Below are 25459 nucleotides of genomic sequence, written 5' to 3' on the forward strand. Positions count from 1 at the left end.
CATATTGGCATTATCTGAAACCGAAGGAGGAAACTTGTCTTAATGCGAAAGCCTCAACTTTTTCTCTCTTTTTCCCTCACTGCTTTGCCTTGAGAGTAATCCCAATTGTATAAAACTACTTAGCAGCTTGTGTAGCTAAAACTTCTAGAGAATCAGCAAATTTCTATCCAAAGGATTGAAGAAAAGGGCCTCTGAAAGCCATAGAAAATGGGGCAAATAATGGAGAGGAAAGAAATGGAGGAGAGTATCCCTTAATCCTGTGTATGAACTGACAGAAGTCCCCAGCTCATTCTGAGCTGCTCACGTGGAAAAAAGACCCATAGCCAAAGGGCGAAGGATTTGAGAACTGAGTTGACATTGGAACTGTTGCCCACAGAAGGTGAGTCTGGAACGGTCTGAGCATACCCAGGTTCATTGTCAATTAAATGAAAATAGTTGACATTCTCCAGAGGATTTTAATATAACATAATATACAAAATGTCTAAGATATAATCTAAAATTCCTAAACATAAAAAAGCTGTAAAGTGTGACTGATTCTCCAAGGACTAGACAGTCAGATGTCAAGCTCAAGATTACTCAGGTATTAATTTTTTTTCAATGATCTTCAAACAACTATTATAGTCATGCTCAAAGAGATAAAGATAGACACTCTTTATGAATGGAAAGATAGATGCTCTTATCAGGGAAACAGACACAATTTTTTTTAAATGAGTATTTTTGAACTGAAAAATAAAACATCTGAAATAAAAAATTCACTGGATGATCTAAACAATACAATGAAGGTGACAGAGAAGAGAATCTGTGAACTTGCAAACAGATCAACAGAATTTACCCAATTTCTACAACAGAGAGAGAAGGGAAAAAAAGAGCGAAAAACTCAGTCTCTGTTCCCCTGAGACAGTATCAAAAAGATCTAATAGTCATATTTAAGTCCCAAAAAGAGGGGAGAAAGAGATTGGTGTGGAAAAAAATCTGAAGACATAAGGGCAGAAAACATAAATCTGGTGCAAGACATAAATATACAGCTGTAAGAACCCCACACAAGATAAACTCAAAGAAACCCAAACCCATGCATATTATATTCAAATTCATGAAAGATAAAGAAAAAATAATGAAAGCAAACAAAAAATAACCCATTACATATATGGGAACAATAATTTGAAGGGCTGCTTGGTTTCTCGTTAGAAACCAAAGTTCTCAGAAGACAATGGAACACTATCGGTCAAGTGCAAAGAGAAAGGAACTTCCAACATGGGATTCTATATGCAGCACACGTATCCTTTAGTAATCACATCAAAATGAAAACCTTCTCAGAAGGAAAACTAAGAGAATCCACTGCTAGCAGGCCTTCTCTAAAACAAATGCTAAAGAAAATTCTTCAACCTAGAATGTTCCCGAGGGAATTTAGAACTTCAGAATAAAGAAAGAGCAAAACAGAAATGATAAATATATGGGTAATTATAATAGACTGTTTTTCTCTTGCATTCTATAAAATATGCATAACTATCTGAAGCAAAAATGTAAACAGTGTCTAGTGGAGTTATCAATACACGTGGATGTAACATACACGCCCACTATGACATAAAGGGGGAACAGTAATCCCTAGAGAAACTGCTTCAAACATACTACAAAGAGAGTCTGAAAATAGATTTAAATGGGTTACTGAAAGATACTCAAATAATTAAAAAGAAAACAGGAAAGGAACAGAGAAACACACACACCACAGAGGCACAATCAAGCAAATAATAAAATGATGCACCTAAAATCAACCATAGCAAAGATTACATTGTATGTAAATGATCTAAACACACCAGTTAAATAATGGAGACTGACAGATTGGATTTTTTATTTTTTAATATGCTACATGCTGCCATATTAATGTTAGCAGAACTCAAATAGCTATAATAATGTATGCACAATAAAAATGGAATTTCATCTGTGACTGAGGTAGGTCACCATATAAATTACCATCCGCCTAGTCATAGAATAGTTTTTGTTCTAGTATCCTTTTTTAAGGTTTGGCTGAGACAGCTCTGTTCTATTATAGCATACGGCCAGGCCCACTTATGCCAGTCGAATGGCTCTAGATTGACCACACAACAGCCATTTGCTAACAGAGCTCTGATTTTATTTAGCCCCCAGAGAAAAAATCACTGGTCTGAGCGAATTGTAAAAATCTCATTTGTTTTTGCCAGTTAATGACCTACGGGTGCACAGACGAGTCCGTTTTGGACAACACCACGTAAGAAGTCTATTGGGGGCATCTAGGAAATGTATTCTTTTTCTGAAAGGAAGAGAGGAAGGGAAGGGGAAAAAATCCGACTTTTGTGTGTGTGTGTGTGTGAGCTTGGACTCCCTTGCTTTATTTGTTTATTTTTTTTAATTCTGCTTTGGGATACTTAGAGCTGTGGAAACCATTGCCACCAGGAAGGGAGCTGCGTATGGCAGTGGAGAAAGATAAGAGGTGGCTGAAGAACCAACCCTGACAGCACCTGCTATTGGACTTCTGGTTAAGTAAACAAGAAATACACTTATTGTTTAAGCCAACGTTTGTCCCTGCATTCTGCTACCTGTAGTCAAAGTATGATTAACTGACAAATGAGCAAAGAAAGCCTGATCTTTCTCAGCCACCTAATCTGGAAGGTGTGGGGTGGGAATAGAGAAATCTGCCCAGAGAGGGTGAAGATATAGTAAAGTAGGAGGCAGAGTACTATCCATTTATTGCAAAGCGAAATAATACTGCAGGTGTTGTGATTCCTTCATTCAATCAAGTCAACACTACTGAGTGCTGATTGTGTCCTAAACTCTGCGTTAGGCACTACAGGTACAACAATGAGGAGAGCAAGTTCTGTGCTTCAAATGGTAGTGATGAGCACAACACAAATAAGTATATAAGGTGAGGTTGTGCTATAAAGAAAAGTGAACCGGTAATAGCATTTGGGGAACTCTTCTAAATAAAGTGGTCCTAAACTAACAGCTGTTTTAGAACTGTATGCAGATATCTGTGGCCCTTTCCACTTTCTTTCAGAAGTGATAAACATACTTCAAAGTTGTAAGGATTTAGTAAAGTTCCACGTTAATAATTTAAACTCAAAGAAGGCAGCAAACCAACCTTTCCTTTGGGATCCTTTAAAAAAAAAAAAAAAGGAAATACCTACTTCAGGAAAGGTTTTAAATCTCAATATGAGATCAATCTGTGATAACAGCTCACTAACTTGGAACTTTAATAAGGAAAGAACTTTAAAGGGTTAGAAAATGGACAGATGATGTCAGCCACGCTAATGGTTAAAATAAAAGAATAGAACAGAATAGAGAAAGAATGGAATATTGAAGAACAAAATGAAAATGAGAACTGGCAAAAGCAGCTATGGGTGTGGATACCAAGTCATCAGTGCAACTGGAAGTCTTCCTGGACTATGACACGGAGGTCAGGAAATCCTTTCAGGTGGAGCAGAAACCTGGGTAGCACTTACTGTTTAGAAACCACCTGATTCGGAGGCGCCTGGGTGGCTCAGTCGTTAAGCGTCTGCCTTTGGCTCAGGGCGTGATCCCAGCGTTCAGGGATCCAGCCCCACATCAGGCTCCTCCACTAGGAGCCTGCTTCTTCCTCTCCCACTCCCCCTGCTTGTGTTCCCTCTCTCACTGCCTGTCTCAGATAGATTAGATAGATAGATAGATAGATAGATAGATAGATAGATAGATAGATCTTTAAAAAAAAAAAACAAAAAAAAGAAAGAAAGAAAGAAAGAAACCACCTGATCCATGACCTTGTTTACAACAGGAAGAATCAGTGTTCTGGGCTATTCCCAGCTTAGAAAGGCTGTGAGCCCAGGAAAACTCCTTGGGGGTCGTACCAGGTTCAGAATCACAGCCTCATTCCTCCAGTCTGCCGCTTTTTCTCAGGCTGGGAATTCCGAAACCCCGGGGAGGCGGGGCTCAGAAACCTGGAGGTTAGCAGTTACCAAGTTATCCATTAAAGTTTCGAGGCAGCCGCCCCCACCCACCCACCTAAAACTCACAGGAGAATTATTGCTGAGTTCCATTTTCCAGGGTATCTATTTCCCCATAGTCCTGCAGATTAAATCATAAACACAAGCCAGTTGCAGTCACAACGTCATATACCAATGCAAAAACCCAGCGACTTCTGCAAACAGTCCCCAAGCTGCCAAAAACCCCGCCCCCGTTCGTAACCATGAGAACGGGGACACTCTGCGAGCCGGAGATTCCCGGTTCCGCCCCCTCCCTAACAAATATTGTTTCCCACTATCTGTCCACATGGGCGCACCGCCTCACTATTGGTCAGTGCCCCAGGACTGTGCGTTTCCCCAGCCAATAAGCGGCCTGTGCACGTGTACGCCTGCGTATCCCGATTGGTCACCAGTGTCTGATCACGCACTGCCTACCTGCGCCATCCGGTGCGTGGGAGCGCCTATGAAATGACTCAGTAGCCATTTACAACCAATCGGCGCCAGGCGGTGCTCACAGCCGGCCTATGGGAGCGCGCCGGGGGTGGGCTGTCCCGGCCCCTGTCCAGTCCCACCTGGGTTTGTTAAAGCGATAGGCCCCTCGACGCGCCAGGGCTCCCCTGGGCACCGCACAGCGGCCACGGCGGCCCTCGGTGTGCGGCGGGCGCCCGTGACAGCGGCGCCGCTCTGCTCGCCACGCCGGCTCCGGGCAGCTACCGACCTCCCTGGAGCGGCCTCATAGCCCGGCGGGATGGGCGGCGAGGCGGGGTCCGCGGCGGCGGTGGGCTCCGAGGGCCGCGTGAAGAGCCTGGGTCTGGTGTTCGAGGATGAGCGCAAGGGCTGCTACTCGAGCGGCGAGACGGTGGCGGGACACGTGCTGCTGGAGGCGGCCGAGCCGGTGGCCCTGCGCGCGGTGCGCCTGGAGGCCCACGGCCGAGCCACTGCCGCCTGGGGCCCGAGCCCTGGCGCTGCGGCCCCGGCCGCCGCCTCGGAGGTGGAGTACCTGAACTTGCGCCTGAGCCTGCGCGAGCCCCCGGCCGGTGAGCGAGGGCCACGGCCCCGGAGTCCCCGCCGGGCCATGAGACGCTCCGCAGAGGGGCTGGCAGGAACCGGGAGGGAGCGCGCCGGCAGATGCCCACCGGCTAGGGGGGCGGGGGCGGGATCCGGGGCTGGGGTCCGCCCACGGGGTGGCCCGAGCCTCAGTTTGGCCGCCGGTGACGGGTGGGTAACAATGCCTGTGCCCCCCTTGCTGCAAAGCACCGGGGCGATCGCGCGAGGTGAAGGCGCACGTCTACCTGGCGCCTCGCCTCTGGCTCGCTTGGGCCTGCCCAGCGCCCGGCGTCCCAGGACCTTCCAGGACTGCTGCGGGAGTGAACCGTTGCCATGGGAACCTGTGATGAGCAGTCAGAAATCTAAGATCTGGGGATCTAGGTCCTGTCCCTTCTGGCCTGAGGGATGGCGAGCGGAATCAGTCGATGAGGTTCCATGCTGTGGTGCTCAGTGTTTTATGGGCCTCCCCTTTTTCCCATCCTAGAGGTAGACACACTCGTTTTTGGTTCATGATGAATTAGCAAAACCTCAATCCTGGGAAGAGGGAAGTAGTTCGTGAGCGGTAGGAGTTCTGATGTAAAGTTTGATGCTTCAAAGGAAGTGTTTCTTGACTTGACCCATCATACTTGGGTTCCTCCTTCTGGGAGCAGAGGAACTTAAGAGTTCTGCCTCAGCCCTCTATTCTTTTGTCTTTTATTCGCTGCTTCTTTTTGTGTACTTGCAACATCCCCCTCCCTCTCCAGTAGGCCTTTGGAGACAGTGGGATCTGGGCATTGTAAGTTTCTGGAGGAATGATTACCCACTTCTTGTCCACTCTTGTGAAGGCAGTTAATAGTGTGGGTTTTTCCTAGTGCTTATGTGGGAACCCAAGACATAGCTGTTTCATTTGTATGTATATTGTGTGTATAAATATAAAATTTTAGGTAATTATATATAGTAAATATGCAAAAAGTTATTTTTTAATCATGAAAATACTAGAAACAGGGAGCCTTGCTCTGCATGAAGCTGGTGGAAGCTACTTTAAACTATTTTACTTTCTGCCTCATCAGCTTCAGCTTTTATCTGTAAAAGGAGATAATGGTATAAACTTCCCTCCCTTGAAGAGTAAAAGGCAGTATATCAATGTCTTAATGTTTTCTGTGTCTTATACAAAATAAATAGTATGTGCAATTTTTCCTTTTCCCCCTTTGGAAAAGTAGACCGTTCACAGTTAAATCCTCAAGGTACGTGAGAATCCAGTGATGCCAAGTATAGTAGTGGGGGAAAAAACATTTGGAACCAAAGTCTTCTTTTTGGATTCACAAGTACAGTGTGTTGGGTGACCCTTTCCTCAGTATGGTTTCCAAGATCAGCCCACACATGCCTCCCCCAATTATCAGGGACTACCCAGATTTTCAAGATGGCTGACTGGAGTCAAGGGTCATGGAAGAGAGAAGTAAAGTGGTTTTTGTCAGCACTTTGGACTCTCAATATCTCTGTGCCCATAACTACTGAGTTAATAGAAGTGAGATTAATAGAAGTTGGACCTGGGATTAGCAATAAAAAATTGCTTTGGTAAAATCTGGTCTGACAAATACTGTTTTGAATCATAGGTTAGATCTTGCTTTTTTCATTCTGGTGGAATAGAATATCTAAGCCTAGACAACCTGAAAATTTTTAGCTTATTTTTATTTGTTTCTTATTATGTTATGTTAGTCACCATACAGTACTTCATTAGTTTTTGATGTAGTGTTCCCTGATTCATTGTTTGCTTGTTCTATTTTCAGGAAATCTATTTTCAGATCTATTTTCAGGAAATCAACCCAGATAATTGTTTGGCACTGTTAATCTAATCTCCTTGCTATCGTTGTGGTTGATTTTTTTTTTTTTAATTATTGAGGAATTACGGTAGAAAGACAAGACAGAACAGAGTTGGTTTCACTTGGTCACCTGCCAGCAATATATGACCTTGTGGGAGTCCCTCAACCTTCCTGAGCCCAAGTCCTTGCTGTAATGATGTTCAAAGCTCCCACAGCTCCCGAGTGCCCTGAATGAGGAGCTTGGGCTCTAAGACCATTGGTGAATGGAACACCTCTCTGCGACACTGTAGTCCTCAGTGTATAGGGCAGAAGTACTGAGCCATGAGAACAGAAGCAGAAATGGGCGCATGATTCAGCTTGTGAAACTTTTAAATAAAAAAATAATAATAAGAGAAAGGAAGAAAACTAAGATGTGATTCCAAATGTTATAACCTATGTTTATCAACTTTCTCCAGTTGTGTCCCTATTTATGTATGGAGGTGATGGAAAGTATTGTTTTAAATGTTCTAGTTCCTATGTTAATTTGTATTCTCTATGATGAGAGAACTTTATCTCTTTCAGTATCCCGAGTAACTCTGTTCCCCACATATGCCCACTGTGCCCAGCCTCACGCTGTTCCCTTCCTGTAAAGGCCCTCTACGCATCTCCACGCCAGCCCTCAGGTCCAGAGCAGGCTCCCGCACTCTCTGCACGTTACTTGTGTGTGTCTGTAGCCTCCTCTCCTCCCATGGTCTGTCTGAGGATTGACGTTACTCATCTTTGTATCCTCGGTGCCTGATGTCTAAGCACCGTAAGGTTTGGACTCCTATTAAATCCACACTTTTAAACATTGTAAAGTTCACGGATTGTCACGTTGAGTAGTCTAAGGATTACAACTGAGAACTTTAGTCCAGCTCTCTCAGGAGCACTGGGATTGCCTTGAGCCTTGAACTTGATAGCCCTGCTGTAACAGTGCTGAGTCTTACAGGGAGGGCAGCTCTGGGCACACCTGAGCCCTGGGAGCTGCCTGCATCGTAGTGGTCGAACATGGCCTCCTGTCCCTGTCACTTGTTCACTTGGCCTCCAGGTCACGCACGTGTGTTGTATTTCTATTTGAATGATCTTCAGTGGTAAATACCTTACTTTTATTCCCCCCCAATATATTACGCACTGAAAATTGGGAATAGATTCAGAAGACTAAATGCACCAATAATGCACTCCTGTTTTCTGCAAGTACAAGGTCAAAATGTTAACTTAATTGTTCTTAGTAAGTGAAAAAATTATGTTTTTATATATATAAATATATATTATCCATTATTATTAGCCTTTTAAATGTCTCCCTCTCTCTCCCTCTCTCTTTTTAAATGAATGGCTATAGTAGAAATCTCTGTTTTTAGTATCAGCTGACCAGGCAAATCTCAAAGTTCTCATCTGTGCTGCACTTTCTTCACCTGAATCATGCCACCCTTAATGAGGGGGTTTAGTTCTAAACTTGAATCGATGAGCATAAAATGAAGGGGAAGTTTCTAAGTATCTCTGCAGAGCTGTCTAGCCACACGACAGCCCTGGAGTTGGCTTTGGAGCTGAATGATGCCGGTCATGTGTTCACTGGGGGCTCCGGCAGCACCCCTGGCCTCACAGGGTCCATCCGCACCCTGCATCTCGGCCTTCCGACAAGCAAGGCTGAGCCCCTGTGTGAGATGAAGTGGAGCTGGCTGACCCAGAACCCAGAGAGGGAGGGAGGAGTCATGGCCATGCTTGGCCGACCCTGCTCTGTATCCTAACTTAACCACCAATTAACTAAGCACCTATTAATTGGTAGAGCTTCAGCGTAAATGCATGACCCTTACCGCATAAGTTGTCCTGTTGGTTTGGCTGTTTGGTATTATACTCAATCTGCACAATATTCCAAGGACATTTTTCACTTCCTTTTTCCTTTTTTGCCCAAGGAGTACAGAATCTGATTTTTATGGTATACCCAAAATAAATAGATGTATTTTTTGCTAAATCAGTTTTAAATGCAATTTAATGTTGGCATCTGATAGTACTATAAGAGTAGACTATGGTAGTGTAAGAGCATTGGTGTGTATTTGTGATACAATGTTGGGACGCTTGTGCCAGTTTATGAGTGGGGCAAACAAACGTGTGTGCATATGCATGTACATGAGGACTCTGGGCTCTGATACTTTATGGTAATTGCTTGTGTGATTGGTCTCTTTAAAGATAGAAACTGTATAGATATGGTTTAAAATGGATGAAACTTGGTCGACACTGATTCAAATTCTCATTCCCTAAGTCTTAGAGATTAATGTACTTTTTGGAGTATCCTGGATGCTATAGCCAGGGAAACCTCCTTGTCAAAAAAATACGATTTAGGTTGTGAAAATTCTTGATCTAATACAAACCTTAGTTAACATGTATTTTCTTTTTTTAGGTGAAGGCATCCTCTTATTACAGCCTGGAAAACATGAATTTCCATTTAGCTTTCAACTTCCGTCTGAGTAAGTGAAGCGGTATTACTCTCGCGGTCTCTTTCTCTGTAGTATGTCCTTCCCGACGTGAGGGTACCAGGTGTCTTCTGACGCTCCTAGAATAGCCCTTCCGTAGACTTACCCTGTTCACATTCTTTTTTTTTTTTTTTTTTTTTAATTTTTTTTAACCCAAACCAGCACTTCAAGGGTTTTTTCCCAGCTGTGTTTCACTGAAAGATAAACTTCTCAGTTAACCTCTTTGGTTCATTCCAGACCTTTAGTAACCTCCTTCACCGGGAAATACGGAAGTATTCAGTACTGTGTGAGGGCAGTTTTGGAACGACCCAAGGTGCCTGATCAGAGTGTGAAGCGGGAGCTCCAGGTTATTAGTCACATCGATGTCAACACACCAGCATTATTAGTAAGTGCTTCCTCCTCCCCTCCCTTCCTCCTTGCTTCCGTAGTGCTGCATACACGGAGCCCGTGCCTGTCCTGTCCCTTTGCCATACAATCCTGTAACCCGTGGGCCTTCCCTATAAATGTGTGATTCTAGGTTGGGCAAATGACAAATTGTGTGTGTTAATACTATTGATTATGTCTCCGTTGTTCAGGGCTGCTTTTGCCAAAAAGTGATACAGGCTTGAGATGCATTAATAAGGCTTAATAATAATAATGCGCACACAGAGAGCGGTTACTTTTTCCAGCGCGGCCACGCTCAAGGGGCTGTGGTGTTCTAAACTCTTCAATAATAGCAGGTTGAGGAACAGTAATTACGGAAGAGTATTAATCACGCTCAGCCTGTTATTGAGGCTGAGGCCATTATGCTACGTATCCTTCCATTTTGCATGTCATTTTCTAACATTAAGTAAGTGCGTGCAGCTGCTGTGGAGAGCCTTTCTCTTATCATTTCCTTATGACAGATTTGGCCACATTAAAGCATTGAACTTCTAATAATCACCAGAAATACTGTAGGCTGATAAGAAAGATTAGGCTATAAGTAACAACAGAATAGGCAAGATGGGAGCTAATGAGTGAGATTCTTTTATCTAAACCCATATTATCAAAATAATATAAAATTATACCTTGTACTTTCATGATAGCTATGAGGACCTAATGGTTCTTCATTTAAATATGAATGAATGATTTTTTTTACTTCATAGAAAATACTGGGGTAATTTGAACTTGCCATCATGATAGGGACGTTCCAAAGACGTATGTTTAGTACTGGGGGTTTCTTTTTCTGGCCAATGTTTTGAAAGATAAGGGGAAAAAAACAGGAGTTAAAAGGTGTTTCACCCTATTTTCATTCGAAAATGGAATGGACTTCACTCGAATGTTCCCTTTTAGAGGGTGACAATATAACAGTTAGGCCCTGGCGGCATGGCCCCTTGTGGCCAAAATCCCAGAAGGGCCAGCACCCAGCTGACCAGGCTGAAAGCTGCGGTTCCAGCTGGAAGTTACCATCCACTTAACACCTTGGGGTATTTGTTTGTTTGTTTTGTTTTTGCAAATTGACCGTACTGTCTTGTACTTTTAAAAACTACTTAGAATTGGGAAGTTGGCTATTCCTAAACTCTTTATGGGACCATTGTGGCAAATGATATAAGGAGATGTTATTATTTTGCCAAGAAGGGAAACTATTAATCCTTTAACACTCTTTTTATAAGTAAAAAACTATTGCAGTTTTGGGTGTGACGATGAGCTTTTGGTTTGTGCATCTTTTAAACTGAGCATTTTTAAATTTGTGTCCTTTCTCTTGACGCCGTAGAAGAGAAGCTGGGGTGGTCTGTTCGATAACCTTGTGGGTCCATTGTATTGGGTGTGTTGTGCTACCATCGCACAGAACCCAAAACCTGTCTCAAGGGCACTTGAAATTTCCGCCTAATTGTGCGTTTTTGAATTCAGGAAACAAGGCTGTTTGCCGCTTCTGCATTTTAGATGCCAAAACAAATACAAGATTCTGATTATTGACTTTTATACCGTTTCTTCTTGTGCCTAATTTCTTTTTTAAAAAAAAAATCTCTGTCATGTTAATAGTTACTACTATAATTTTTTATTATTACCTTAAGGGAAGTTATATCGTTTCCCAGAACTGTAATAATTGTAGTATAAAATAGGATGGTGTCAGCCTAATTTGAGTCTGACAGTTCATTTTAGTTTTCCTAAAAAGAGAATGATTTTTTTTTCAATGCTTTATGTTTCAGCAAGCATTTTGTCTAATATGTCACATGAGGAGAAAAAGTTGATTCGTTTTCTGGAAGACATTTCTTCACAACTGTTTAATAAAGAATGACGTAATTTTAAGTTCTGTGAGTTTTCTACTCGTTTAATTAAAGTCCTGTTGTTGTTTGAAATTTTCAAGACCCCTGTATTGAAAACTCAAGAGAAAATGGTTGGCTGCTGGTTTTTCACGTCTGGTCCTGTGTCACTGAGTGCCAAAATTGAAAGAAAAGGATACTGTAACGGTAAGCAAAATGTTCGACAGTCCAAATGGAGGAGTCACGCATTTTATTAGCTACTTTAAAGTGATTTTATATAGTGTGTTTTGTAATTCATGAGGCATACATACTGTTTTAAAACGTGGATAATATGGCTTTCTGTTTTTCATATAAATAATGGACATGTAAGTATTTTTGAATGGACAAGTAGATTCCAGTAAAACTCATGGAGTTTTCTTTCACTTTAGTAACAAAGACTAAAACTGGGAGAGTGGGCAAATGCCAGCGTTTTACTTGACGTTGCAGAAGAAGGTGGGGAGCAGCGTTGCTCAGAGAGCGCTGTTGTGGCCTGAAACCCCGTTGGGCATTCTGACCCTGTGCCGGGCGTACGTACGCAAACGGGGGTGAGAGCATAGAACACGAACAGCCTGAACAGTCAGACAGATTCTGCAGCAGCCGTTCGTGAAGGATCTGATTCCGCCCAGCGGGTTCGGCCCCCACTCCAGGGTTCCGGCTCACTGGAAATGAATGTGGTACAGATGGTAGAGTGCGCACACGTGATGCGGACGGGAAAGTCGCCTGCTCCGGCCGTTGTTTCCTTTATGCCTTCACATCGGTTCCCTAAAAGCAACGTCCTTGTTCTCCTGTTGGGCGAATTTTAATTTGGTGGCACTCGTGAGCGTGTTAGTGATCTTCTGTACTTAACATAGTACTGGGTCATTTATTTTTATGTCTTATCTTAATTTTTATAGATACTTGTCATTTACATATCTTTAGAATTGGCAAGTTAATATTGCTGCTTTAGAAAAGCAAACAGCGCAATAAGTAGAAGCCAGGATGTACCACGACCTGCAGTGAATTCTCGGATCTCGGACGCAGATTCACGATGCAAGTTTCCCATCAAAGTTCTCCATTTGTTTAAGTCACGTGGCCACTTTTGCTCTAATGGGTGAACGGCTGTCTTCCACCGGGGTGAAAACTTTCTGAAAAGTCTCTGAAGGTGTTTTTTGGTTCTCTTTTTAGGAGAAGCCATTCCAATCTATGCAGAGATAGAGAATTGTTCCTCTCGGCTGGTTGTTCCCAAAGCTGCTATTTTCCAAACCCAGACGTATTTGGCGAGTGGGAGAACAAAGACCGTCCGACACATGGTTGCCAACGTGCGAGGAAACCACATTGCTTCTGGGGGCACCGACACGTGGAATGGGAAGACTCTCAAAATCCCACCTGTTACTCCATCCATCCTGGATTGCTGCATTATCAGAGTGGACTATTCCTTAGCTGTAAGGAGAGATCTTCTTAAAATGAAAAATATGTATAATGGAGCAGTAGCTGTGCCATGTTACCACGAATATGTACCTTTAACACCTGGGACAATATCCTTGTATGTCAACCTTAGAGCAGACTGTGGCATGATGGAGATTGGCCTTTGTTCTTAATCAAAAACTGTCCCCCTAAGCAATTTAATTAAATAACGTGCAATTAAGGCGTGTTTGTCCTATTGAAAACATAGACTTCATTTTTTATAATTATTATGTAAGCCGTGCTCACTTACAGCGAAGCAGGTGAAGGCTACGGTTCCCCGTCACAGAGCAAATTCGCTGTATTTCCAGGGCCCTTCCTTTGGTTTGTTCTTCATCTGATTTGGTTGGGATCATTTACAGTTCTATTGCGGAAGTGATGGCAGGCAAGAAAGGTACTTGTTTCTGTGAAAAAATAAATTGGAGGTTTAACTTCTATTTTTGCCTTTCTCCCTCTCTCTCTCTTTTCTTTTTCTTGTCTTTTTTGGACATATTAGGTGTATATTCACATTCCTGGTGCTAAAAAGTTGATGCTCGAGCTGCCCTTAGTGATCGGCACAATCCCGTATCATGGTTTCGGCAGCAGAAACTCCAGCGTTGCCAGCCAGTTCAGCATGGATATGAGCTGGCTGGCGCTGACCCTGCCCGAGCAGCCCGAAGGTACGAGGCTCGGAGGTTCTTTCCACACGAGCTTTTCCCCCGGGGGTTACCTGGGGACAGGCTGAGGCGGCAGGTGCTCAGACGACAACGGCTCCTACCGCCACAGCTACGCTGACTCTTCTGAGTACCTGAAATTATAAAACCACCTTCCTGGAAGGGACTCTGAGAGCCGAGCTTACCCGGGGCCCCGAGCTGCTGATGGCAGCGCCAGAATGAAGTCTCATCTCTCAATTCCCATTTATTAACAGGAAGACAGTGAAAAGGGGTCCGAATCAGGATTCAGTGCTCTGTGTCTTCGGTAGCCCCAGTTCAGTGATTTTTTTTTTTTTTTACCTGCACTATATCACATACACCTCTCAGAAGAGTAGAATATACAATAAATGTGAGTAGTGATTTCACAAGAGCAGAATCCTTTAAATACGTTCTGTCGTGATGGGCCCAAAAACTTGCTCATTAGAGGGGGAGAAAAAAAACCCATCGTTTTCAAATTGAGCTCAATTTCTTGTTTTGGTAAGAGTTCAGAAGAGATTGATGTAATGAGTTTTTGCACAGACTTCTGAGACCCAACTGTGTTCTTGTCGCAGCACCACCAAATTACGCAGACGTGGTGTCAGAGGAGGAATTCTCTCGACACGTGCCTCCTTACCCGCAGCCCCCTAACTGTGAGGGGGAAGCATGCTGTCCCATGTTCGCCTGCATACAGGAATTCCGGTTTCAGCCTCCGCCTCTTTATTCAGAGGTAAGCAAAACAAAAGAAAATGAGACTTTCAGTCGGCCATCTGGAAACAATCCTTTGTGAGTATCTGTTGCTGATGCCTAATTAGTAAGGGATACATATTTAAAAAAATTTCTGGTGATGCTAGACCGGCACTGATCCGATTACCTGCCTTTGTAATATTTTCCCTTGTAAGCGACGGCACGCCCGTAGAGTACTGTGGATCGCCTTTAAAGTGTTTTCTGTGGCCGTGGAGTCCAGAGCACTTAAGTGACCCACTGGGACTTCTTATTAATAGGCCCATAGCAACTTGGCTTCTAAGCACCGTATAATTAGAAATAGATACGAAGATTATTTACAGGTGCTGGAAGGGTAACCCTGGTCTTCTCTCTTTTCCTGCAGGTTGACCCGCATCCTCCTGACATAGAAGACACCCAGCCCGTTGCCTTCATTCTCTGAACAAATTTCCGAAGTCACTGCGGTCATCGTCACATTAGAATATCAGTCCCCTCCCCCCTGCCTTTTTGGAAAAGAGGGAGAGAAGAGGCATGTAAGAACATAAACGAACATCCAGATGGAAGGTGATAGAAATTAAAGACTAGGTGAACTTCCCAGTGGGCCAGCAGGATCATTGCACGAGTTTACGGTATGGTCGTGAGTCCCCTGTAAGTAATACAGTGAATAAGACGTGAAAAGTCACATGAGAAGAACGTCCTGGAAGTCCTGAAGGTGATAGAGAAAGTGAAGGGTGCCTGCGCTTGACCCAAGAGAACAGACTCTGTGTGGAGAGTGGAAACACTATGCGAGTGTCACTTTAGAAAGGTTTCTCCCGGTGGGACAGAAGTGGCCCTGAGCTTGAAGGAAGTACAGAGTCATTGGGAGCCTTGATTTTGCAGAAGGTAGCAGGAAAAAGGCCCACTCTAAGTACGGAGTGTGACCCTGACACGCGAGGGGCTTCATGGTTTCTTACTGTGTCCCATAGGACTAAAGTCCTCAGAGGAACCTTTTGATGAGGCCCTAATGAAGGAACACGGTGTCTGGGCTCTCCAGTATCATGAAGCCAAGAAAAGAGTTCCTTGCAATGCATGTCAGTTCGGAGGGGAAAGATGAATTTCAGTATGAGAACACGTTTTGTTGAAGGCCATACTTTTTCACCCCCTTTAAGTGCTTTGTTAGGATATGTGTTTGATTTCCCCCGTGGCTTATTTACCTAGGATCACAGTAGAAAAAGAAAGGGAAAAAAATAATAATAAGGTTGCGTTCTCAGGCTGCCTTGATAACTACACGAAAAAAATGCAAAAACAAACAAGAAAACCAAACAACAAAAGCCTTTCTTAACCTACCTCTAGTGGGGTTATCAGAATCCTTTGAACACTCTAGGCCTGATGAGCCCTGTGTGGAGTTTCTGCTAATTGGCAGTCGCAGTCTGCCCTGACCTATCACTAAAGCTGCAGGTGGGCCGAGGGAAACATCTATAAGGCTAGTGTTAGATGAAAGTTTAACATATGTCTACCAAAGGGTATTTCAAAATAAATGCAAAATCAGAAGAGGGTACAAATAAGCCATGGTTTTTAAAAAGGACGTACTGAACTCCTGCCAAGAGACTGAAGTCTACTGATGACAGTCACTGTGCCGTCCGTGCGCATTGTTCCTCCAATTCCAGTTGTTTCGTAATTCTATTCATACTGTGATTTTTTTTCTTTATTGTTTTGGTGCAATATTTTATTATCATTTAACCTCAGGATATTCCGACCAACAAGATTGTGTTGCTGCTAGAAGTCTGAGCAGTGTTTTTACTGTCCCCCTCTCCCCCTTCTGCTCATGGTCATATGGTCACTCGCTTTTCCTTTCATCTGTTAGTTTCCTGAGCCGAGAGCATTCCCGGACCCTAAGTGGAAGGGAGATAAGGATTCCCACGATAGAGATTTTGGACCAGCCGAGTACTTTGGTTTTCTCCATGTCCTACGGGTTCGACCTAGAAACCCTGGTGCTTCCCATGCAGAATGCCATGCTTTGTTCACCAGAGCGAGTAATTTTTCTTTTAATCGGTATATTCAGTCACAAGTATCAAAGTTCTTCTAAGGTTAAGTTTTGTATTTAGAAGTTAGTTGGCCATCTGATCAGGGATTTTTTTACATGCATTAAGTAAATGTATACTTTTCCCCCTTCTGGACATACCTCTCTTTGTAATCACGTAAGCATCTGAAGCAATTTTTTTCATTGTAAGCCACTATTTAAAATCACAGTGCAAAACTGTTAAACCAATAATTGTGGGACTGCAATTGTCACAGAACTTTATTCCCTGCTTTGGTTTTTAGTGTTGGTTTTTCGTTTTTCGNCTGTTAAACCAATAATTGTGGGACTGCAATTGTCACAGAACTTTATTCCCTGCTTTGGTTTTTAGTGTTGGTGGTTTTTTGTTTTTCATTTTGGGTTTTTTTGCTTTGTTTTTGTGTATTTTTAAACAGGTCTGTGTATTTAAGTGTTATCTAAACAGTTTTGTTTTTCCTCTAAAAAAAGATGTTCTTCAACTGTTTCTTGACTTCTGGGTTATAGTTTATACGCCCTGTCAAGACACGGTCCATCTCCATGATACCAAATAAAGTGAAAGAAGCAAAGCAAAGTGGTATGAAGGAAGAAAGTTTAGTTGTTTGGTCCCATGTAAAAAGCCAAGTAGTTGGCTTCCAGCTACTCAGTGGAATCCTTCGCTAGGATTGTTTTATCACCGGTAAGAGACATCGTGAAGTGTGCTCACAAAATTAAAGCAAAGCTCATTTTGTAGCACTTAAAAGAATAGCTAAAAGGTATGATTTGCCTTATCGAATTGGTATCAGTATATCTGACCTTAAGCAGTAGGTTGAAACTGCATACCTTTTTATAATCAAGAAATTATTCTATGAATGTAGAAAATTCTACATTGCAACAGAATTCTTGGGAATGAAGATAAAAATTTAGCTGCTATCTGCTTGTTATTCTGTTGTTTAGTTTGCAAAGAAAACTGTGGCCTTAGAATTTTCTTTTTGATGCACAAATGTTGAAATGGAAAACGTGTATCTTTCGGCACACAAAATCCTTCCATGGGCAGAACTTTAATTTTTATGTTTTTCTTTTGCACAATAAGAAACTCAATAGGCAGGGGTTTTGTTTTTGATAAGTTAACTATGAAAGCTTTTTTATTTTTATTATTAAAAATGTAACAGTTTAACCCACAGGAAAAAAAAATAAAGATTGTATTTTGTACTCTGGTTTGAACCCCATGGGTTCCTTTTGTTAATAAAATGATGACACTAAAGCTGTGAGGTGCTCGTTCTGTGTCCACTTTGTGTTTGTAAGACTGTGACTTAAATGGTTACAGACTTAGGGGAAATCAGGACCACAAGACGAAATGTTAATCGCTGTTGAATTAAGATCCATTTGTTGCAGATGCAATACTATCGGGGGTCAGGTAGCCCGGGGGGTGCAGTGGGCTCGGTTTCCCCAAGGATATCTGTTTTCAGCAGTCCACGAAGAGAAGCGGTACCATGAGCAAGCCTAAACTGTCTTGGTTGTTGAGAGAGTGTTACCTTCATTTATTCCCAAATGACAATGGCTACTTTTTAAAGCTTCCGGAGTGTTTGTGTTTTATGGGTCTTGTGTTTCCCCGGGATTAATTTAGTGGATCTGATGAGCTGCCAGGGGACGCATACTGGAAGACACTGACCCAAGTCAGCCTCCCCTTTCAAATGGATAAAAGCCATACACTTTGTTCAAGGACTGTGTCATGCTATATCATCTCAAGAAAACTGCCCAGATCCTCTGTCCTGGGAAATTCTCAAATTTAGCTCAGTGGTAGAGCCCTGCTAATTTATTCTCCAAGTGTTTATAAAATGGGAGATGGTGTTAAATATATAGATTGTTTGTGGACCCACACTGGCTGTCGACGTAAATGGAGACATTTGTCTCATGCAATAAATATTGAGCCACAATTTATCGGTTCACCATTAAAGTTTCCGTAGTTTCTATTGTAAAGTGGTGGGTTCTAAAATTTTAGAAGTAGGCAGGATGTTAAAAGAATCTAGGACAAAGCCCGCCTGTTACAAATGAGGATACCAAAACCCAGAGATGTAACCTGAAAATCTGACCTACATTCTCCATAAGATCTCTGCTCACTCTAAAATTTCCTGATTCTACTACTATAATAGAAGCCACAGAAAGAGTGCTCGCTTTAAGTTACCCAGTGTAAGACTAGAAGACTTGGCAGAACCGGATACTAAGCATATGCTAAGTCAAGAGAAACAAACTGGGGGCCTCAGAGGGGAGGGGGGTGGGGGAATGGGATAGACCAGTGATGGGTAGTAAGGAGGGCACATATTGCATGGTGCACTGGGTGTTATACGCAACTAATGAAGCATCGAGCTTTACATCGGAAGCCGGGGATGTACTGTATGGTGACTAACATAATAAAAAATCATTAATAAATAAATAAAAAATAAAAAAAAAATCTTCTGGGTTTCTGTCTAAAAGCCCTGCCTCCTGAAACGATACCAGTCTTGGACTAAATTGCTTCCTTAAGTATGTTTAATTAGTAGCTGGAATCTTTTCTTCAGCACAGGGATTTGTTTCTAACTTTGTGTTTTGAAATAATCACAGACCCGCAAGCTGCAATCATAGTACAGAGAGATCCTGTGTCTCCATCACCCAGTGTCCCCCAAAGGTAACCTCTTACATAACTATACTACATGACCCAAAGCAGGACACTGACATTGACACACTACCTACAATTAACTAGAATTCAGGACTCGCTCGGATTTGGCCAGTTTTTGAATGCAGTCATCGTTCTTGCATATGTTTTTGTGGATGATTCTGTGACATTTTATCATGTCTAGGTTCACACCTTCACCACCAAAATCAAGATTAAAAAAACTCCCATCGCCACAAAGATACTCTCCAGCTGCCCCTGTGCAGAGATCCCCTCCCCTTCCCTAATCCCTGATTCATCTCTTCTCTATAATTTTGTCATTTTGAGAATGCTAGATACATGGAACTGTTCTGTTCCTTTTCCATTGGCATTTTCACTCAGGCTGTCACCTTTAAGATCCATGCAAGTTGTATCAATAGTTTGTGCCTTTATGTTTCAGCTGAGACATTTTGAAAGAAACAAATTGGCTGTTACTGGCTTTGAAATTTCATTTTGCAATTTGCAAAGAAAATGTGTAACGTGCCCATGATACCTTTGTAAATATTTTGGTTTTGATTTTGAGAACTACGTTTTACGGACAAAAATACATATATGCAAGTATACACAAATTTTTAGGGGTTCATTCTTAGCTTGCCAAGGAATTGAAGTTTTTTACCTTTATTTTTTTTTTTAAGATTTTATTTATTTGTTCGAGAGAGAGAGAGAGAGACAAAGAGAGAGCACAAGCAGGGGAAAGCAGAAGCAGGCTCCCTGCTGAGCAGGGAGACCTATGCGGGACTCAATCCCAGGACCTGGGCTCATGACCTGAGCCCAAGGCAGATGCTTAGCTGACCGAGCCACCGAGGCATCTGGATTTTTTTACCTTTAGATAGAAAACTATTACATTATACTTGAGCCAATATACCCATGATGAAAGTATAAGCCAAGGAGAAACTCTCTTGGGCTATTTATCCTTTCAGCAGCTGATAAATTTTAATATAAATTATGCAGGAAAGAAATTACATTTGCCCTGCATTTTTTTTTAATTAAATCTTGTAGGGTTTTTTTTTTTCTTTTTTCCTGTCTCTGCTTTAATTCCCTTCTTTCTAATCCCGCTTCTTAATATCTGAGATGAAAAGCCCCCTTGGAAGCTGAGAAAAAACTAACTGTAAAATGCATACTACTACTTACTGATACAATATTATAAAACATGGACTTACTTGCCAAGACAATTAGATTTTTCTAGACTGGAGAACTCTTCTAGAAGCCATTACACACTAACTTAAGGAGCTTTTCCTGAGAAGACGACATGAATCTGTCAGTGAGGGAAGGAAGCAATAAAACAAATAGGGAAACGGGTGAAGGCAGATAAAAAGTGACCAGTGCCAATTTTCAGAACGTCACTGGAACTGAATTCACGTGGAGCTGTTGCTGTGCTCACAGAGGGGAGATTTTATCCCTGCTCACATTTTCAAAAAACCAACGTGTCTTACATGGACAGGAGGAGACATGCTTTAGGCAGCATCTGCCAGTGGAAACAAGTAAACCTATAGGCACGTCCCTCAATGGGTTCCTGCCTCCACAGGAATTTGCTGGAAGAGAAGCCACTTTCTGCCAACAACTTCTACCAACTGTCTTCCCCCAAATAGTACAACAGTACAACACTAGTAGAGGTATCAGGGAAATAATTATTTTTATTATCTTGATTATATAGATATAGATATTTTTTAGACTGCATACAAGAGCGGGGGTGGGGGGTGGGGCAGAGGGAGAGGGAGAGAATCTCAATCAGACTCCCCACTGAGTGTGGAGCCCAATGCAGGGCTGGATCCCAGGACCCTGAGATCATGATCTGAGTCCAAATCAAGAGTCGGATGCTTAACTGACTGAACCACCCAGGTGCCCCTTTATATATTTTTATATATTGATTACATTATCTCATATTATTGTATTTTATTTATTTTATTTTTTAATAATTATTAAATGAGTAAACTGAAGGCAGTAGGTGCCAGGAATTTTTTTTCTTATATAAAAGTAGTAGCTGCATGCTGCCACAGTCATTATAGTCATTCCCCTGCTCTGCCCCAGCCCCATGCCTATTTAATGACAGAAGGACATAATGTCTTCCAAACCAAAGTGACAGTAACGCCACTCACACATATAGTATTTACTGTGTTCTTCACATACACAAATTCACTTTAACGTGAAGATGTCAGGTTTTGGGGTTGGTTTGTTTTGGGTTTTTTGTCTTTTAATCTAAGATGCCAACATCTGTCGAAGAGTGCGTGATAAGCACTCACACACTATAGGATAGCTTATTTGTATTTGCTATCACTGCAGATATTCAGACTTGCCTGGACTGGTTTACTGAGTTTATTCAAGTTAAGTATAAAGGTTTATGGTCCGTAGTTAATTAGCTGACTTTAAAATACGGCGAACAGGCGCATGCGCACAGACGGATATACGGAGACGTTCTCGACGGGGGGCTTTACCCCACCGGCCAGACAGCCCATGAAAACTTGCATCGCTGATACTCTTGGGGACACAAGAGAGGGCACACTGTCATCCAAGTCACCCCGGTACTCGAGGAACACAAAGGATCAGTCTTGGTTTTGGGAGCTGATATACCGACGGGCAGTAAGAGTGAAAGAGGCTTTCAACAAAACAATTCCGTATTTCATGCACGCCCTGAGTCACTGCAGTCCTGGAACTTAAGAGCGAAACCCTCATGTTGAGCCACAAGATTCCTGGCATAATTAAGAAAGCTCCAGATGTCCAAATAAGCCCATACAAGAACGTATGCTGAGTATTTGCTACCTGACAGCGTCCTTGCAAATCAGTTTTAATAGTTCCAATAGTTTCGAAGATTATGGAAAAACAGCTTAATCACCTAAGCACACTATAATGTTTTTGTCCTGCCTACCTCAAAACAGGGTTAAGATGTCCGTGTATGCGTATTCACAGGAGGAATAGAAAATTAAGCAAGTCTCTAGTTTCCATTATCTTCCTTGGGAGAGGCTAATATCAAAACTTCCTTGTAAACCTCTTAAGAGAACCCACTTCCACGGAGGTGGATTTAAAAGCAAATCCCAATGTTTGTTATTCCATCCTTAATTCAACATCTGGCTCTTTTAGGTAAATACAGAATGCTGAGTGCCGGGGAAAACTGTAGCAACGAATACCTACCTTTATCTTAACCTGACATTACAAAAAACCTCGGTAACCATGTCAGTAGATAACTTATCTTAAACACTCAGGGCCAGCTTCAGACGCCAACACCTGTTCCTCTAAGAGAGCGGTGGGATCAATCACACGAAAGTGGTGTTTTTAAGAAAACGAGTTGCAGGGACGCCTGGGTGGCTCAGTCGGTTAAGTGTCTGCCTTCGGCTCAGGTCATGATCCCAGGGTCCTGGGATTGAGTCCTGCATTGGGCTCCCTGCTTGGTGGGGAAGCTGCTTCTCCCTCTGCCTGCTGCTCCCCCAGCTTCTGCTCTCTCTCTCTCTCTCTCTNTCACTGGAACTGAATTCACGTGGAGCTGTTGCTGTGCTCACAGAGGGGAGATTTTATCCCTGCTCACATTTTCAAAAAACCAACGTGTCTTACATGGACAGGAGGAGACATGCTTTAGGCAGCATCTGCCAGTGGAAACAAGTAAACCTATAGGCATGTCCCTCAATGGGTTCCTGCCTCCACAGGAATTTGCTGGAAGAGAAGCCACTTTCTGCCAACAACTTCTACCAACTGTCTTCCCCCAAATAGTACAACAGTACAACACTAGTAGAGGTATCAGGGAAATAATTATTTTTATTATCTTGATTATATAGATATAGATATTTTTTAGACTGCATACAAGAGCGGGGGTGGGGGGTGGGGCAGAGGGAGAGGGAGAGAATCTCAAGCAGACTCCCCACTGAGTGTGGAGCCCAATGCAGGGCTGGATCCCAGGACCCTGAGATCATGATCTGAGTCCAAATCAAGAGTCGGATGCTTAACTGACTGAACCACCCAGGTGCCCCTTTATATATTTTTATATATTGATTACATTATCTCATATTATTGTATTTTATTTATTTTATTTTTTAATAATTATTAAATGAGTAAACTGAAAGCAGTAGGTGCCAGGAATTTTTTTTCTTATATAAAAGTAGTAGCTGCATGCTGCCACAGTCATTATAGTCATTCCCCTGCTCTGCCCCAGCCCCATGCCTATTTAATGACAGAAGGACATAATGTCTTCCAAACCAAAGTGACAGTAACGCCACTCACACATATAGTATTTACTGTGTTCTTCACATACACAAATTCACTTTAACGTGAAGATATCAGGTTTTGGGGTTTGTTTGTTTTGGGTTTTTTGTCTTTTAATCTAAGACGCCAACATCCGTCCNATGCCAACATCTGTCGAAGAGTGCGTGATAAGCACTCACACACTATAGGATAGCTTATTTGTATTTGCTATCACTGCAGATATTCAGACTTGCCTGGACTGGTTTACTGAGTTTATTCAAGTTAAGTATAAAGGTTTATGGTCCGTAGTTAATTAGCTGACTTTAAAATACGGCGAACAGGTGCATGCGCACAGACGGATATACGGAGACGTTCTCGACGGGGGGCTTTACCCCACCGGCCAGACAGCCCATGAAAACTTGCATCACTGATACTCTTGGGGACACAAGAGAGGGCACACTGTCATCCAAGTCACCCCGGTACTCGAGGAACACAAAGGATCAGTCTTGGTTTTGGGAGCTGATATACCGACGGGCAGTAAGAGTGAAAGAGGCTTTCAACAAAACAATTCCGTATTTCATGCACGCCCTGAGTCACTGCAGTCCTGGAACTTAAGAGCGAAACCCTCATGTTGAGCCACAAGATTCCTGGCATAATTAAGAAAGCTCCAGATGTCCAAATAAGCCCATACAAGAACGTATGCTGAGTATTTGCTACCTGACAGCGTCCTTGCAAATCAGTTTTAATAGTTCCAATAGTTTCGAAGATTATGGAAAAACAGCTTAATCACCTAAGCACACTATAATGTTTTTGTCCTGCCTACCTCAAAACAGGGTTAAGATGTCCGTGTATGCGTATTCACAGGAGGAATAGAAAATTAAGCAAGTCTCTAGTTTCCATTATCTTCCTTGGGAGAGGCTAATATCAAAACTTCCTTGTAAACCTCTTAAGAGAACCCACTTCCACGGAGGTGGATTTAAAAGCAAATCCCAATGTTTGTTATTCCATCCTTAATTCAACATCTGGCTCTTTTAGGTAAATACAGAATGCTGAGTGCCGGGGAAAACTGTAGCAACGAATACCTACCTTTATCTTAACCTGACATTACAAAAAACCTCGGTAACCATGTCAGTAGATAACTTATCTTAAACACTCAGGGCCAGCTTCAGACGCCAACACCTGTTCCTCTAAGAGAGCGGTGGGATCAATCACACGAAAGTGGTGTTTTTAAGAAAACGAGTTGCAGGGACGCCTGGGTGGCTCAGTCGGTTAAGTGTCTGCCTTTGGCTCAGGTCATGATCCCAGGGTCCTGGGATTGAGTCCTGCATTGGGCTCCCTGCTTGGCGGGGAACCTGCTTCTCCCTCTGCCTGCTGCTCCCCCAGCTTCTGCTCTCTCTCTCTCTCTCACACACACACACACAAATAAATAAATAAATAAAACATTTCTTTAAGAAAGAAAGAAAGAAAATGAGTTGCATTGTACTTGAAGCCATCTTAAAGCAACCAGCCCCAGAACCGTCCTCTGACCAACGAAACAAGAATCAAGCCCACTGCCCATGGGAGGTGTTTTAAGCAGTGTCCACATTGAACCGGGGGCTTTCTGACGCTCTCACAGTTGCTTCTGATCACAATACAGACGTCTCACAAGGAAGAGCTGAGTTGGGGGGAAGCCCGACAACCTGCACGTTAACCTTCTTCTTTCTCCAGCCTGGCCGTAGATACCAGGTCTTTGACCCTTTTAGAAGGAGCCTGACTGGTTCCAAGATAAAGTCCCCCAGCTGGCTCCAAGATATAAGCTGCTACGAGCTGGACTATGGCTCGTTGTTCATGTCTGGTCTGAGCCAGGCACCTGTTCGCCTGCCTTGCTCAGCCATCGCTTCTCACCGGCTGCATGACCCACACATAGGACTGGCCGGAGACTAGGACAGAACGCTTCCCCAGACAGCTGCCTTCCTAGCTGAGACCTAGAACCTCAACTCCAACACCAGGATCCCCCAGGAAGACGAAGGTGCAAGAAATTCTCTAAACTGAAAAATAAACCAGCAGTGGCTCCTCGGCAAAAATGAGAGTTCCTATATATCAGATAAATTCACTACGAGGAAATTGTCTGCACCATAAGAGAGTCTTCACTCCAGGCAACAAACTGAGGGTTGCCAGAGGGGAGGTGGGTGGGGGGATGGGTGGCTGGGCGATGGGCATT

General features: G+C 42.9%; 1 protein-coding gene and 1 long non-coding RNA gene across 3 annotated transcripts in view; one reads left to right on the forward strand and one right to left on the reverse strand.

Annotated features, from left to right (window-relative positions):
• Positions 1-4535, reverse strand: part of LOC117803730 — an 80591-nt gene extending 76056 nt beyond the window's left edge. For both annotated transcript variants that reach the window (XR_004627718.1, XR_004627719.1), the window contains exon 1: positions 4020-4535. This is a non-coding gene — a long non-coding RNA (uncharacterized LOC117803730). The remainder of the gene's footprint in view (positions 1-4019) is intronic.
• Positions 4536-4577: 42 nt separating this feature from the next.
• ARRDC4 (arrestin domain containing 4) lies at positions 4578-16504 on the forward strand. Its single transcript, XM_034667918.1, has 8 exons — positions 4578-5005; positions 9228-9294; positions 9538-9685; positions 11627-11729; positions 12726-12982; positions 13498-13660; positions 14245-14399; positions 14778-16504. The coding sequence occupies exons 1-8, from the start codon at positions 4717-4719 to the stop codon at positions 14832-14834; spliced, it is 1239 nt and encodes a 412-aa protein (XP_034523809.1). The 5' UTR covers positions 4578-4716; the 3' UTR covers positions 14835-16504.
• Positions 16505-25459: the final 8955 nt, after the last annotated feature.

The sequence above is a fragment of the Ailuropoda melanoleuca genome, chromosome 9 (genome assembly GCF_002007445.2).
Source record: "Ailuropoda melanoleuca isolate Jingjing chromosome 9, ASM200744v2, whole genome shotgun sequence".
Taxonomy (NCBI): Eukaryota; Metazoa; Chordata; class Mammalia; order Carnivora; family Ursidae; genus Ailuropoda; species Ailuropoda melanoleuca.

Excerpts from the sequence above, each read along its gene's own strand:
- ARRDC4 (XM_034667918.1), top strand. The coding sequence starts at position 4,717 with ATGGGCGGCGAGGCGGGGTCCGCGGCGGCGGTGGGCTCCGAGGGCCGC. Across the intron at positions 9,295-9,537 it reads AGCTTTCAACTTCCGTCTGA|ACCTTTAGTAACCTCCTTCA; the intron begins GTAAGTGAAGCG and ends GGTTCATTCCAG. Across the intron at positions 13,661-14,244 it reads CCTGCCCGAGCAGCCCGAAG|CACCACCAAATTACGCAGAC; the intron begins GTACGAGGCTCG and ends TTCTTGTCGCAG.